At 39.0% G+C, this 16,864-nt stretch overlaps 1 protein-coding gene across 2 annotated transcripts in view; it reads left to right on the top strand.

Annotated features, from left to right (window-relative positions):
- Positions 1-16,864, top strand: part of gria4a (glutamate receptor, ionotropic, AMPA 4a) — a 351,871-nt gene that overhangs the window by 282,312 nt on the left and 52,695 nt on the right. For both annotated transcript variants that reach the window (XM_062067252.1, XM_062067253.1), the window contains exon 14: positions 16,705-16,864. This exon is cut by the window's right edge and continues 39 nt beyond it. In XM_062067252.1, the coding sequence (XP_061923236.1) occupies positions 16,705-16,864 (160 nt within the window). The remainder of the gene's footprint in view (positions 1-16,704) is intronic.

Raw genomic sequence — 16,864 nt, 5'->3', positions numbered from 1 at the left:
TACGTTCAATGTTTTGTAGTTCCCTGTGTGTGTCTTACGCTAAGTCCCGTCTTAGTGTTTTCCTTGTAAACTATTCCGCTAGCTTTCCTTCTGTTAGGCACGCTTCGTTTGGTTTGTTCCTGTCTTCGTTTTATGATTTATGAGAATAAATTATGTTCCTACCTGCAAGTCCTGTCCGGAGTCTTCCGTTTGCATCCCGGGAGAACAAACCTCACAGCACTATGCGACCTGGTCATAACACTATATAATAATACACAATACTAAATATATATATATATATATATATACTAAACAAGAGAATGGAGTCTGACTAATCCAAAAGGGGTGTATGGTGGGAGACTATGTGTATGAATGATTAGCTGTTGAGTATTACCTATTTGTTGGATGAGGAAGCAAACAAGTCCAAAGGGGCTAAGCAGAAGAAGGTCCTTGAGACAAGCGGGAGGTCCGTGGGGCTGAGAGAGGCGTCAAGGGGTCCGTGTCCAAGCGGAGGTCGAGGATGAAGGGAGGCAGTCCAGAATCCAGAGGGGAACAACAGGGGATCACAGGAGAACTCGGGAAAGCACTACGGGAGGACAACACGGACATCAGACACGGAAACAAGGGAGTCACAGGGGAAGAGCGAGTACGCAGGATAGAAGCCAGACAAGGGTGCTTACTAGGGTAACAAATGGTTAAGTTCCGGCCAGGATCCTTGGGTCCACTGGTCTTTATACAGCTCTCCCTCATCAGTCCCAGGTGTGCAGATTGCTGATTGCCCACAGCCTTGCCGGCATGTGAGCGTGTCCGGAACAGCACTTTTACTTCCGGTTTAAAAAAAGTTTTAAAAAAAATCTCTAGCATTAACATTTTTGGGTCTTTGGTTTCCAGTGAGGGTTGGACTCCGCCAAGGCTTCCCTTTGTCACCCATTCTGTTCATAACTTTTATGGCCAGAATTTTTAGGCGCAGTCAGGGCGTTGAGGGTATCCGGTTTGGTGGCTGCAGGATTAGGTCTCTGCTTTTTGCAGATGATGTGGTCCTGATGGCTTCATCTGGCCAGGATCTTCAGCTCTCACTGGATCGGTTCGCAGCCGAGTGTGAAGCGACTGGGATGGGAATCGGCACCTCCGAGTCGGAGTCCATGGTTCTCGCCTGGGAAAGGGTGGAGTGCCATCTCCGGGTTGGGGAGGAGACCCTGCCCCAAGTGGAGGAGTTCAAGTACCTGGGAGTCTTGTGTACGAGTCAGGGAAGAGTGGATCGTGAGATCGACCGGCGGATCCGTGCGGCGTCTTCAGTAATGCGGACGCTGTATCGACCCGTTGTGGAGTTTTGGGTTATGACCGAAAGGACAAGATCACGGCCGAAAATGAGTTTCCTCCGCCGGGTGGCGGGGCTCTCCCTTAGAGATAGGGTGTCATCCGGGAGGAACTCAAAGTAAAGCCGCTGCTCCTCCACATGGAGAGGAGCCAGATGAAGTGGTTCGGGCATCTGGTCAGGATGCCACCCGAACGCCTCCCTAGGAAGGTGTTTAGGGCACGTCCGACCAGTAGGAGGCCACGGGGAAGACCCAGGACACGTTGGGAAGACTATGTCTCCCGGCTGGCCTGGGAACGCCTCGGGATCCCCCGGGAAGAGCTGGACGAAGTGGCTGTGGAGAGGGAAGTCTGGGCTTCCCTGCTTAGGCTGCTGCCCCCGCGACCCGACCTTGGATAAGCGGAAGAAGATGGATGGATGGATGGATGGATGGATGGGTGTTTTGTTTTTAGGTTTTTTCTTCAGGGACCAAGTTGTCGTTGCAAGGCACCAATAATGACAAGTGAGCAGTCGCCGCATCATTGCAAGATGTGCTAAATGTCTTCTCAAGGTCAGACAAGATCTACGCGCCTCCACCAAGATTTACACGTCTGGCTGCTGCTGCTCCTTGTCATGCAAACCGCACGCATTCCGCCGCTCCAAACGATGCGGCGAGCCAGGATGAGAAAATGTGAAGGAGGGCTTGATCTGAGGAGATAAAGATGGAGGGAAGACGAGAGCGAGCGTAAAAAGAGCTGAGTAGAAGTGAGTTCAGTGTGCAGACTGCAGAGATGACTGCAGCACGGAGCGAGGGATGCATACCAATCATGGCACACACACACTCACACACGCACACACACACACACACACACACACACACACACACACACACACATGCGCACAACAGTGTATCATGGAGGTTACAATGAAAACATAAAGGACAGCAAATAGCAGAAGAAGACAAAGATTCATGGATGATTGAGTATAATAATAATAATTAACCTTAACCAGCAGATGTATTCACCATAAACATCAGCAAACATGTTGATGTGTGCTGACTAGGGGTGTAACGGTACACAAAAATTTCGGTTCGGTACGTACCTCGGTTTAGAGGTCACGGTTCGGTTCATTTTCGGTACAGTAAGAAAACAACAAAATATACATTTTTGGGTTATTTATTTACCAAATTTGCAAAATCTTCCACCAAAAATATTTTTCTTAGTGGATTATTTGATGTGAAGTAATCGGCACCTTGGATAGGTCAACAATTCATAATCACATTGATTTTGATTCAATATTATGTTTTGAGCAATGACAGTTTGAAAGAAAAATTAAAGCTGCAAGCAGCGATGGACGGGACCGACTTTGAAAGCTCATAAAATCCAAACCGGAGCAGTAATTAAAACTCTTTCATCAACTTTTAATCAGAAGGGTTCAATCTCTCTCCTGTGCTGATTTGAAGCCGACACGACAAACGCGCTCAGAGGAGATAATGTTTGAAAAAAGGTGACTGTTTTTACACATTTGTTTTGAAGGGGGAATTGCAAACTTCCTGTTGATTTTTGCTGGGGGTTGTCAGTGTATGAAATATAGGTCTAAGTGAGACCTACATAGAGGTTGTTGTTTCATTTCTCTACGACATTCCTACTGGGAGTTACAGGCAGTTTTGTCTGTGTTTTGTCTGCGCAATTTTGAGTTTTGGGGTTTGGTTTTTTGATTAGATCGCCATTTTTGCCAGTCCTGATGTGTGTGTCCAATTTGGTGAGTTTTGAAGCATGTTAAGGGGGTCAAATTACAGCTCAAAGAGGCGGCGGTATAATAATAAAACGCTAGAAATTCAATAGGATTGGACGTTTTTTTATAATAACCACAAAGTTGGATTTTTTTGATTTTTTTTTTTTTTTGCACCATGACTAGGGAAGGTTGTTTGCATTCGGTCATATAAATAGATGCTGCACATTCCAAACATTAAAAGTCTTTGACCAGGAAAAATGCATGTTTTCCACTATATTGTGTCAAAATAGCAGCATTTAAGATGTTATACTTTTGAAATTAATATAAGAGGACGCATTTGGCCCGAGGGCCGTACTTTGGACACCTCTGGTCTAACATGACTACAAGGTACAAAGGTAAATGCTTGGATTAATTTGGATTTCATGAAAAAACAGGTTAAAATAACATTTTTACAGTGTATCAAAACATGGCCATTATAAAGGGAGTCAATGGGGGACAAAAGGGTCCCTGGGAACTCTAATGTATATTCACTCAATAGCACTTATTAGTATTGGCTGACCAATTTTAGTATTGACTGACCAATTTTTTTTACTTTTCTGTGTGGGTTAATAAATATTCATTGTTTTTGATGATATAATCTATTTCTTTTTATTGCGACATTTCAGTCATGGCTGAATCTAGTCTTTTGTTGCATCCTAAGAAGTGTTAATGCTGTACGTATTGTACTTATTAGTATTGACTGACCAATTTTAGTATTGACTGACCAATTTTTTGTACTTTTCTGTGTGGGTTAGTAAACATTCATTGTTTTTGATGATATGATGTATTTTTTTATTGCGACATTTCAGTCTTTGCTGAATGTAGTGTTTTGTTGCGCCCCAATAAGTGTTAATAGCCCGTGCTGAAATTAACTTTGCAAAGAACAGACAATGCACACAGTGTTTCCCATAAACTGCCAAGATACCTGTGGCGGTGGGGGCGTGGCTATGGGCGTGGTCACCATGACATCGTCGAATAATTTGCATAATTTACTACAATGATATGATTTTTCTCTAAAAAGGCTCAAAAAATGTATACTTACTAATTAATAATAACAATTTTGTTTTAAACGTCCATCCATCCATCCATTTTACAATATAATTACAACACTTTACGTACATATTTATATACAGATTTGAACAATAAGTTATTCACCGAAATATATTTATTAATTGTGGTTCTTACAAAAAATATATCTTATAAAATATACAAGCTAAAATGTCTCTTAAAGCTCTGCCCCTTTAATTAGTGCATACAAAATAATTAAGTTTAGCCTACTACTTCAATCATATTATTTACCAGCAACATAAAGTGAAACAGAGGCAGCGGTGTCCTGCCACAGTCAGTAACAAATAAACAGAAAACAGTAGTGGTCAAATACAAATAAGGCAACAAGAGAAGTATCCTACACTTCTCTTTTGTAAAGTAAATCTGGACAGGAATGAAAAAATAAAAATAAAAATAAAAATAAAAAAATAAAAAAACTTTTTTTTTTTTTTTTTAAATTTGTGGCGGACGTAATTCTTTCGTGGCGGGCCGCCACAAATAAATGAATGTGTGGGAAACACTGATGCACATTTTTAGATCAATTCCTTTACAACTGCTGTGGCCATATTTCATCTCGCTAACCTTTAAAATGAACATTTCTTTTGCATAAAAAAAGGACCCACAAAGGTCCAAGGTCCAAATCGAGACATATTTTGGGTGAACATTTTCCAACTAAAACTGAATCCTAGTAAAACCGAGGTACCAGTACACCGACCTCTGGGATGTTAACTGCAGAAAATGGGGGTTTTGTGGGGTGAGGGACAGTGGGATGACAGGACTGTAAATGTTGGCATGAATGGCAGAAAACTGCAACTGAGGAGGAGGAGGACCGAGGCGCAGTGCAGGCCGGCGAGGGGAAGTGATCACAGGGAAACGTCTCGGGGGAATTGAACGTGTCGCCTGGAATTACAGCTCTCGCCTGCGCGCACTGCGAGCTGGGGTTACAGGAACTGTGTGTGTGTTGAGTAAATGGCCCCGGGTGGCCTGAATCCTTAATGGCTGCAACAGAGCCATCTAATGGAAGACTAACAAACTGGTGGTGCACTGCAGCTTACCAACTTCCAAGTCCACGAGTCAAAAACCGAACGCGTCGCCGAAGTTGACTTTGGGAGCTTCCAGGAGGTCCTGGCTGTTGACTGCGACGACATGTCATGCTGCTACACTCCACCAGTCCGTGCAATAACATGAACCTGTAACACACTGCAATAAAACTCATTAGTGTTGCCAGATGGGGAGAAAAAGTCATTATTTTTCCAGAAGCTTGAAAATGATCTAAATTCAAGAAAAATTGCCGATTTGACGTGACTGAGGACCATCTGGTGCTGGAGAACATGACCACAGGGATACGGTGACCTGGGACTCGATACCGGTACATGACAGTACCAGTTTTTGGTACTTTTCTGTGTTTTTGATGATATGTATTGTACTTATTAATATTGACTGACCAATTTTTAGTACTTTTTCTGTGTGGGTTAATAAATATTCATTGTTTTTGATGATATAATCTATTTTTTTATTGCGACATTTCAGTCTTTGCTGAATCTAGTCTTTTGTTGCGTCCTAAGAAGTGTTAATGCTGTAAGTATTGTACTTATTAATATTGACTGACCAATTTGAAAATTGACTGACCAATTTTTAGTACTTTTCTGTGTGGTTTAATACAATATTCATTGTTTTTGATGATATAATCTATTTTTTTATTGCGACATTTCAGTCTTTGCCGAATCTAGTCTTTTGTTGTGTCCTAAGAAGTGTTAATGCTGTAAGTATTGTACTTATTAGTATTGACTGACCAATTTTTAGTACTTTTTCTGTGTGGGTTAATAAATATTCATTGTTTTTGATGATATAATCTATTTTTTTATTGCGACATTTCAGTCTTTGTTGAATCTAGTCTTTTGTTGCGTCCTAAGAAGTGTTAATGCTGTAAGTATTGTACTTATTAATATTGACCGACCAATTTGAAAATTGACTGACCAATTTTTAGTACTTTTCTGTGTGGGTTAATAAATATTCATTGTTTTTGATGATATCATCTATTTTTTTATTGCAACATTTCAGTCTTTGTTGAATCTAGTCTTTTGTTGCGTCCTAAGAAGTGTTAATGCTGTAAGTATTGTACTTATTAGTATTGACTGACCTATTTTAATATTGACTGACCAATTTTTAGTACTGTTCTGTGTTGTTTCATAAATATTCATTGTTTTTGATGATATAATCTATTTTTTTATTGCGACATTTCAGTCTTTGCTGAATGTAGTCTTTTGTTGTGTCCTAAGAAGTGTTAATGCTGTAAGTATTGTACTTATTAGTGTTTACTTGTGTGTGATATCATGTGGGATGAAAGCAGTCCTGCTGCGTGTTTTGTTGTGTGGGATATCATGTGCGATACGAGCAGTGCTGCTGCGTGTTTTCTTGTGTGTGATATCATGTGCGATACAAGCGGCCCTGCAGCTTGTTTACTTGTGTGTGATATCATGTGCGTTACTAGCTGTCCTGCTGCATGTTTACTTGTGTGTGATATCATGTGAGATACAAGCGGTCCTGCAGCGTGTTCACTTGGGTGTGATATCATGTGCGATACAAGCGATCCCGAAGAGTGTTCACTTGTGTGTGATATCATGTGAAATACAAGCAGTCCTGCTGCGTGTTTTCTTGTGTGTGATATCATGTGCGATACAAGCGGTCCTGCAGCGTGTTTACTTGTGTTTGATATCATGTGCGATACAAGCAGTCCTGCTGCGTGTTTACTTGTGTTTGATATCATGTGCGATACAAGCAGTCCTGCTGCGTGGTTTCTTGTGTGTGATATCATGTGCGATACAAGCAGTCCTGCTGCGTGTTTACTTGTGTGTGATATCATGTGTGATACTAGTAGTCCTGCAGCGTGTTTACTTGTGTTTGATATCATGTGCGATACAAGCAGTCCTGCTGCGTGTTTACTTGTGTTTGATATCATGTGCGATACAAGCAGTCCTGCTGCGTGGTTTCTTGTGTGTGATATCATGTGCGATACAAGCGGTCCTGCAGCGTGTTTACTTGTGTTTGATATCATGTGCAATACAAGCAGTCCTGCTGCGTGGTTTCTTGTGTGTGATATCATGTGCGATACAAGCGGTCCTGCAGCGTGTTTACTTGTGTTTGATATCATGTGCGATACAAGCAGTCCTGCTGCGTGGTTTCTTGTGTGTGATATCATGTGCGATACAAGCGCTCCTGCTGCGTGTTTACTTGTGTAATATGTGCGATACAAGCAGTCCTTCAGCGTGTTTATTTGTGTGATATCATGTGCGATACAAGCAGTGCTGCTGCGTGTTTACTTGTGTGGGATATCATGTGCGATACAAGCGGTCCTGCAGCGTGTTTTCTTGTGTGTGATATCGTGTGCGATACAAGCGGTCCTGCTGCGTATTTACTTGTGTGTGATATCATGTGCGATACAAGCAGTGATGCTGCGTGTTTTCTTGTGTGTGATATCATGTGCGATACAAGGGGTCCCGCTGCGTGTTTACTTGTATGTGATATCGTGTGCGATACAAGCGGTCCTGCTGCGTATTTACTTGTGTGTGATATCATGTGCGATACAAGCGGTCCTGCTTTGTGTTTTCTTGTGTGTGGTATCATGTGCGATACAAGCAGTCCTGCTGCGTGGTTTCTTGTGTGTGATATCATGTGCGATACAAGCGGTCCTGCAGCGTGTTCACTTGTGTTTGATATCATGTGCGATACAAGCAGTCCTGCTGCGTGGTTTCTTGTGTGTGATATCATGTGCAATACAAGCGGTCCTGCTGCGTATTTACTTGTGTATAATATCATGTGCGATACAAGCGCTCCTGCTGCGTGTTTACTTGTGTAATATGTGCGATACAAGCAGTCCTTCAGCGTGTTTATTCGTGTGATAATATGTGCGATACAAGCAGTCCTGCTGCGTGGTTTCTTGTGTATGATATCATGTGCAATACAAGCGGTCCTGCTGCGTATTTACTTGTGTGTGATATCATGTGCGATACAAGCGCTCCTGCTGCGTGTTTACTTGTGTAATTTGTGCGATACAAGCAGTCCTTCAGCGTGTTTATTGGTGTGATATCATGTGCGATACAAGCAGTCCTGCTGCGTGTTTACTTGTGTGTGATGTAATGTGCAATACAAGCGGTACCAAGTCGTACGGCTCTAAAAAGTACCGCGGAAAAATTGGCATTGTCGTTCTCACCAGTTCCAAAACCTAAATGGCTGTCAGAGTGTCCCAACTTGTCAGATTACATTCTCCTCCTTCTCCTGTCCAGGTGAGCGGCACGATTCATGATCTAGAATAAACTTACAGGGAGCAGGGAAGCGAGGAAGCAGCAGAGCGATCGATGTAAACACAGGCCCACACAGGAAGTGATTACATCGCCGCCATTAATAGTTGGTCTGCGTTAGCACTCATAATAACAATATCACTGATACTTGGTAATATTCAAATCACCAAATGTAAATTGTGCATTTTTGAATGAGCATTTGTCGGATTTTATGTGCGGGATAGTGTAGCGCTATAAGCAGACTTTTATTTATGTGTATTTAATATTTAGAATGCATTAAATTACCTTTAGAAATACATTCCCGACTCAATCACATATCTTCTTGTGAAGGCGTGGAAAGATAAAGATTGCGCGTCCTTGACACTTTTGTTCAGTTCTGTTCCGCACGGCCAGGGAAAGCCTGACGTGTTGCATGCAAAGGAACCACGTCCCCGGAAAAAGTGTGTGTGCGTGTGTGTGTGTGTGTGTGTGTGTGTGTGTGTGTGTGTGTGTGTGTGTGTGTGCGTGTGTGTGTGTGCGTGTGTGTGTGTGTGTGTGTGTGTGTGTGTGTGTGTGTGTGTGTGTGTGTGTGTGTGTGTGTGTGTGTGTGTGTGTGTGTGTGTGTGTGTGTGTGTGTGTGTGTGAGTGAGTGAGAAGGAACAGCGAGCCATTAATCTTTCACACACACACACCATTGGGGAGGCAATCTGTGCTCTATCAGAGATGATACATGAGCCGCCGTAGAAGGAGTGGCCTGTTGCATACCAACACACGCGTCGTCACTAATGTGTTACCGCTCGCGTCACGTGACAAACCAAGTGTGCTTACACACACACACACACACACACACACACACACACACACACATACATGGTGTATTTCATACCTTCTTGAGACCGAAAAATAACTACCTCATTAAGACCACCCATTCTTGATATATAAAGATTTGTATTTACAACATTAATAATATATACATACTATGTAAATATAAAAAAGGTAAGCTGCTAGTTAATTTATTTATTTATTTATTTATTTTAATTGGTTTTTAATCTTCATTATTTACTTCAAGTTATTACAGTATGTCTCTATATACATATTTATTTATTTAAAAAATATATATATTTTGGCCAAAGGGGGCGCATTTCAATTTCTTACACACACTTGTTATTTCATATGTTGACCAGAGGGGGAGCACTTTTAAAAGCGACACACAGTCAATGTGAAAAATCCCTCCTTTTTGGGACCACCCTAATTTTGATAGATGTCACCAGCAGGGGTGCAAATGAGACATTCTCGATTAGGTGCAATGGTTTTCCATATGGTAATTTGTTTTTAACCTTAATTATTTACTTCAAATTATTACAGTATGTCTCTATACAAAATACAAGAAAACACACACACACACATTCGTGTATTTCTTACCTTCTTGAGACCTCCGGAAAAAAAGTACCTCATTAGGACCACCCTTTCTAGATATATAAAGATGTGTATTTACAACATTAATAATATATATACATACTATGCAAATATAAAAAAGGTAAGCTGCTATTTAATTATTATTATTTTTATTTTTTTATTGATTTTTAATCTTCATTATTTACTTAAAGTTATTACAGTATATCTTTATGTACATATTTATTTATTTTTTTTTAATAATTTTGGCCAAAGGGGGAACATTTCTATTTCTTACACACACTTGTTATTTCATATGTTGATCAGAGGGGGAGCACTTTTAAAAGCGACACACAGTCAATTTGAAAAATCCCTCCTTTTTTTGGGACCACCCTCATTTTGATAGATGTCACCAGCAGGGGTGCAAATGAGACATTCTCGATTAGGTGCAATGGTTTTCCATATGGTAATTTGTTTTTAACCTTAATTATTTACTTCAAATTATTACAGTATGTCTCTATACAAAATACAAGAAAACACACACACACACACATTCATGTATTTCTTACCTTCTTGAGACCTCCGGAAAAAAACTACCTCTTTAGGACCACCCTTTCTAGATGTATAAAGATGTGTATTTACAACATTAACAATATATATACATACTATGCAAATATAAAAAAGGTAAGCTGCTATTTAATTGTATTTAATTTTTTTTTTTTATTTTTTTTTTAATCTTCATTATTTACTTACATTTATTACAGTATATCTTTATGTACATATTTATTTTTATTTTTTAAATTAATTTTGGCCAAAGGGGGCACATTTCAATTCCTTACACACACTTGTTATTTCATATGTTGACCAGAGTCAATTTGAAAAATCCCTCCTTCTTGGGACCACCCTCATTTTGATAGATTTCCCCACCAGGGGTGCAAATGAGACATTCTCGATTAGGTGCAATGGTTTTCCATATGGTAATTTGTTTTTAACCTTAATTATTTACTTCAAATTATTACAGTATGTCTCTATATACATTTTATTTATTTTTTTAAATTTATTTTTGCCAAAGGGGGCGCATTTCAATTTCTTACACACACTTGTTATTACATATGTTGGCCAGAGGGGGAGCACTTCAAATTTATACACACACTTGTTATTTCATATGTTGGCACTTTTAAAAGCGACACACAGTCAATTTGAAAAATCCGTCCTTTTTGGTACCACCCTCATTTTGATAGATGTCACCACCAGGTGGTGCAAATGAGACATTGTCTATTAGATGCAATGTTATTGGGACCATGATTTATGTCATCACTTGTTCACACCTCCTCATATGGAAGATACTTTTCCTTCTTTGTGTCTCAAGAAGGGTAGAAATACAAGAAAAAAAAACCACACACATTCGTGTATTTCTTACCTTCTTGAGACCTGAGAAAAATGCCTCCCTCATTAGGACCACCCTTTCTAGATATATAAAGATGTGTATTTACAACAATAATAATGTATATATACTATGCAAATATAAAAAAGGTAAGCTGCTAGTTTATTTATTTATTTTTATTATTTTTTTAATCTTCATTATTTACTTCAAGTTATTACAGTATGCCTCTATACACATATTTATTTAATTTTTTTTTAATTCATTTTGGCCAAAGGGGGCACATTTCAAATTCATACACACACTTGTTATTTCATATGTTGGCCAGAGGGGGAGCCCTTTTAAAAGCGACACACAGTCAATTTGAAAAATCCCTCCTTTTTTTGGGCGCACCCTCATTTTGATAGATGTCACCACAAATGAGACATTGTCTATTAGATGCAATGCTATTGGGACCATAATTTATGTCACCACTTGTTCACACCTCCTCATATGGAAGCTACTTTTCCTTCTTCATGTCTCAAGAAGGGTAGAAATACAAGAAAACACACACACGCACTTTTGTGTATTTGTTACCTTCTCGAGACCTGAGAAAAATGCCTCCCTCTTTAGGACCACCCTTTCTAGATATATAAAGATGTATATTTACAACATTAATAATATATACATACTATGCAAATATAAAAAAGGTAAGCTGCTATTTAATTTTTTATTTTATTTTATTTTAAAAAAAAATGTATTGCTTTTTAATCTTCATTATTTACTTAAAGTTATTACAGTATGTCTCTATGTACATATTTATTTTTATTTTTAAATTAATTTTGGCCAAAAGGGGCACATTTCAATTTCTTACACACACTTGTTATTTCATATGTTGACCAGATAGTCAATTTGAAAAATCCCTCCTTTTTGGGATCACCCTCATTTTGATAGATGTCACCACAAATGAGACATTGTCTATTAGATGCAATGTTATTGGGACCATGATTTATGTCATCACTTCTTCACACCTCCTCATATGGAAGATACTTGTCCTTCTCCATGTCTCAAGAAGGGTAGAAATACAAGAAAACACCCACACGCACATTTGTGTATTTGTTACCTTCTTGAGACCTGAGAAAAATGCCTACCTCTTTAGGACCAGCCTTTCTAGATATATAAAGATTTGTATTTACAACATTAATAATATATACATACTATGCAAATATAAAAAAGGTAAGCTGCTTTTTAATTTTTTATTTTATTTTATTTTTAAAAAAATTAAATTGTTTTTTAATCTTCATTATTTACTTAAAGTTATTACAGTATGTCTCTATGTTCATATTTATTTTTATTTTTTAAATTAATTTTGGCCAAAAGGGGGCACATTTCAATTTCTTACACACACTTGTTATTTCATATGTTGACCAGATAGTCAATTTGAAAAATCCCTCCTTTTTTTGGGAGCACCCTCATTTTGATAGATGTCACCACCAGGTGGTGCAAATGAGACATTCTCTATTAGATGCAATGTTATTGGGACCATGATTTATGTCATCACTTGTTCACACCTCCTCATATGGAAGATACTTTTCCTTCTTCATGTCTCAAAAAGGGTAGGAATACAAGAACACACACACACACACACACACACACAGACATTCTTGTATTTGTTACCTTCTTGAGACCTCTGAAAAATGCCTACCTCTTTAGGACCACCCTTTCTAGATATATAAAGATGTGTATTTACAACATTAATAATATATACATACTATGCAAATATAAAAAAGGCAAGCTGCTAGTTAATTTTTTTTTATTTTGTTTTTAATTGGTTTTTAATCTTCATTATTTACTTCAAGTTATTACAGTACATTAAAGGCCTCACCTTTTATCCTCATTTTTGTTTCATCTGACCACAGAACTTTCCTCCAGAAGGTCTTACCTTTGTCCATGTGATGTCAGGTGAAACATAAATGGAGCTGTTTGGCCCACAATACCCAGCAATATGTTTGGAGGAGAAAAGGTGAGGCCTTTAATCCCAGGAACACCATGCCTACCGTCAAGCATGGTGGTGGTAATATTCTCAGTAGACCCATAATAAATTCCTAAAAGAAGCAAACTTCATGAAAAATTTTTTAGTGACCAACAAGTATGTGCTCCAATCACTACATCACAAAAAAATAAGAGTTGTAGAAATGATTGGAAACTCAAGACAGCCATGACATGATGTTCTTTACAAGTGTATGTACACTTTTGACCATGACTGTACTTCAAGTTATTACAGTATGTTTATTTATATATATATATATATATATATATATATATATATATATATATATATATATATATATATATATATATATATATATATATATATATATATATATATATATATACCGTATTTCCTTGAATAGCCGCAGGGGGGTTAATTAATTTAAAACCTCCTGTCACTCCGGCGTTTACCGGAAGCCTGCGGGATGGCTGTGCATGCGCTAATTATTTTAAAACCCCTTCTCACTCTTTACCAAAAGGAATGCGGTAAATTTAGGCGTGCGCTTTGAGTGTGATGTAAGCATACCATCATGAAAAGCACATTTAATAAAAAAAAAACGTTATTATGGTCTTACCTGTACTTATAAATGGAGTCCATTTGCAGCTCCTTCTGACCAAAAGCATCGATAACTTGGTTATAGAAGTCTTCCTTATTTTCTTTCTTCAGTTTTAAAAGTCTCTGTCTCGATGGAGATATTCCTTTAATTATTACCTCCTGCTTCCATTGAAAGTCCAGTTTAGAAAACTGTTTTATTTTAGATACCGGTATGTAATCCTCCATGTTAAAAATTCAGGCGAGAGAAAAAAAATATAAAAAAATCTCTTGCTGTGTGTTGTCACTTCTTCTGCAGTACCGGAAGTCGCAATAAGGATCACTAGCGCCCTCTACCACCAGGAGGCGGGAGTCATTTAATGACTTATACAGTATTTGACACACGCAGCTACGGTATATGAATAAAACATAGCTGCTTACTGTTCTTTTTAGTATACTGTACCGGTATTCAATAGCTTGGACCTTAAATCCTACTGAATAGCTCTTTATCTTTTTTCCTTTGTGCGATTGCAAACTACTGAAAGCAGCTTCCTCCATTTTGAAAACGAGGACAGGTAAAGCGTCACTCGGGACGTAACGAATTTGACCCGGCGGAAGTTCTAGCCACATGCTAAATATTTTGCGAAACGAGTTTGACCCGGCGAAAATTATAGACATGCGATAATAAAATTAATATTTTGCGAAACGAATTTCACCCGGCGTTAATAAAGAACCGGCGATAAGGCCAAGCATGCGTTAATTATTTTGAGAAACGAGTTTGACCCGGCAGTAATTCTAGACGTGCGAATACTATATTCCCTGCGCCAATTCAAGGAAATAGTGTGTATATATATATATAATATATATATGGTCAACATATGAAATAACAAGTGAAAAATATATATATATATATATATATATATATATATATATATATATATATATATATATATATATATATATATATATATATATATATATATATATATATATATATATATATATATATATATATTTTTTTTTTTTATTATTTTTTTTTTTTTATTTTTTTATTTTTTTATTTTTTTTTCACTTGTTATTTCATATGTTGACCAGAGAGGGAGCACTTTTAAAACCGACACACAGACATACAAGTACACACACACACACACACACTCCATCACAGCCTTATCAGAATGAAACACACTCCTTTGACCTCCAGGGGGTAAACGTCATCTCCTTCATGGTGCAAGGCCAAACGCTTACATCTCTTATTAATAACGACCTCTTTTTAGCCCCGCCTCCCCCTCCCCGTCCGACGCCACATGCAAACTAGTCAAGGGCAACGTTTTTGATTTTAGGCCTCCTTCTGACAAGAGAGCCACTCCAAACGTCGAAATGACGAGACCCCGTTTTCGGCCCGCCTGCGTCAAATGTCTCTCTTTTTCTCTTTACGTAAAAGCCGCGGACGAGGAAAGGAGCGAGGCCAGCTTTTGAATGAAGGTGCAGAGTTCTTTCTGCAGGTCTGAGTCATCCTCGGCGACTAAAGAAATGATTGACAGCCGCCCACCTAGATTCTAGAAGGTTCATTCACACGCCGCCGCGGTTGATTTGCGACACGTACGCAGTTTCAGTACGACACACGGCATGCAGGCGTGTGCTTTGAACTGAAGGAAAAAGACTGAAAATAAGCCGGGGGGTCTGGGGGCCGCCAAGTCCAGGGCGGTGCCCTGGTAGGGGGGACCAGGGGTAGTAAATAGTAAATAAAAAGAGAATACAATGATTTGCAAATCCTTATATATATATATATATATATATATATATATATATATATATATATATATATATATATATATATATATATATATATATATATATATATATATATATATATATATATATATATATATATATATATATATATATATATATATACATATATATGTATATATATATATATATAGCTAGAATTATATATATATATATATATATATATATATATATATATATATATATATATATATATATATATATATATATATATATATATATGAAATATATATGAGTTGGTGAATTCTAGCTGTAAATATACTCCTCCCCTCTTAACCACGCCCCCCACCCCAACCACACCCCCGCCCCGCCCCCGCCCCACCCCACCCCCCACCTCCCGGGAATCGGAGGTCTCACGGTTGGCAAGTATGATATTGTTAGTAATTGTGGAGGTCTCGTTCCTCCGGGTTCCTTGGACCACCAATGACGGACATGACTGCCTCGTTCATCTTTCTTAACAATGTTTTATTTTGCAATAAATGTTCTTTTCAGTCCTTCCTGTCCGTCTCGCTCTCACTCTCGTTCGTGCTCGTTTTTGTTGTTGCACCGTCAACAACAACTCTCCCTTCTCCTTTCCCGACTTGCTGCCTTTGACAGAGCGACCGGTGATCGGACAAACGCTCACAGCTGTGTCATCCACGCACCTGTCACTGATCTCGAAGCCGGTCCTGGCACACCACGCTTCGCTGCAGGTCCGCAGGCCACGCCCCCCCCCCCCCCCCCCACAGTATTCAAATTACTTTTTTGGGGGGAAAAGTAAGGAGTAACTATAATTGATTGCTTTTTCAAAGTAATTTCCCGAACACTGCCCGTAAGTGAGAGTAAATGTCGGGTTCTCGTCGAGATGAGTGAGCTCGTCACTTACTTAAAAGCTCGTCGAGAGAAAGAAGTTCACCTTTTCTTCCGCAGCAAAGAAAAACAAGTTCATGCGAACAAATAACTGCCACTTAAGTTGTTGTGCTCGATGAAAAGGTTTTTTTAAACTGATAATAATTAAGCTTGTCCGTCTGTTTCTTTCCCCCCCTCACCCCCCCTTTCCTAATCCTCCATCTCTTTCATCCTCATGTATGTAACCTTCACACATGGTCGCTACTTCATTATCGGCTTGCCTCTCAAATCCGCTTTCCCATCTTCTTCACTGTCACTTCCTCTCCTCTCCCTCCTCCGCCTCCATCTGTCTCCTCTCCAGGTCTCTGTCGGGCCGCATAGTGGGAGGCGTGTGGTGGTTCTTTACCCTGATCATCATCTCGTCTTACACAGCCAACCTGGCCGCCTTCCTCACCGTGGAGAGGATGGTTTCCCCCATCGAGAGTGCGGAGGACTTGGCCAAACAGACGGAGATCGCCTAC

Source organism: Entelurus aequoreus, linkage group LG13 (assembly GCF_033978785.1).
Source record: "Entelurus aequoreus isolate RoL-2023_Sb linkage group LG13, RoL_Eaeq_v1.1, whole genome shotgun sequence".
Lineage (NCBI taxonomy): Eukaryota > Metazoa > Chordata > Actinopteri > Syngnathiformes > Syngnathidae > Entelurus > Entelurus aequoreus.
This window is presented reverse-complemented; position numbering and strand designations above follow the sequence as displayed.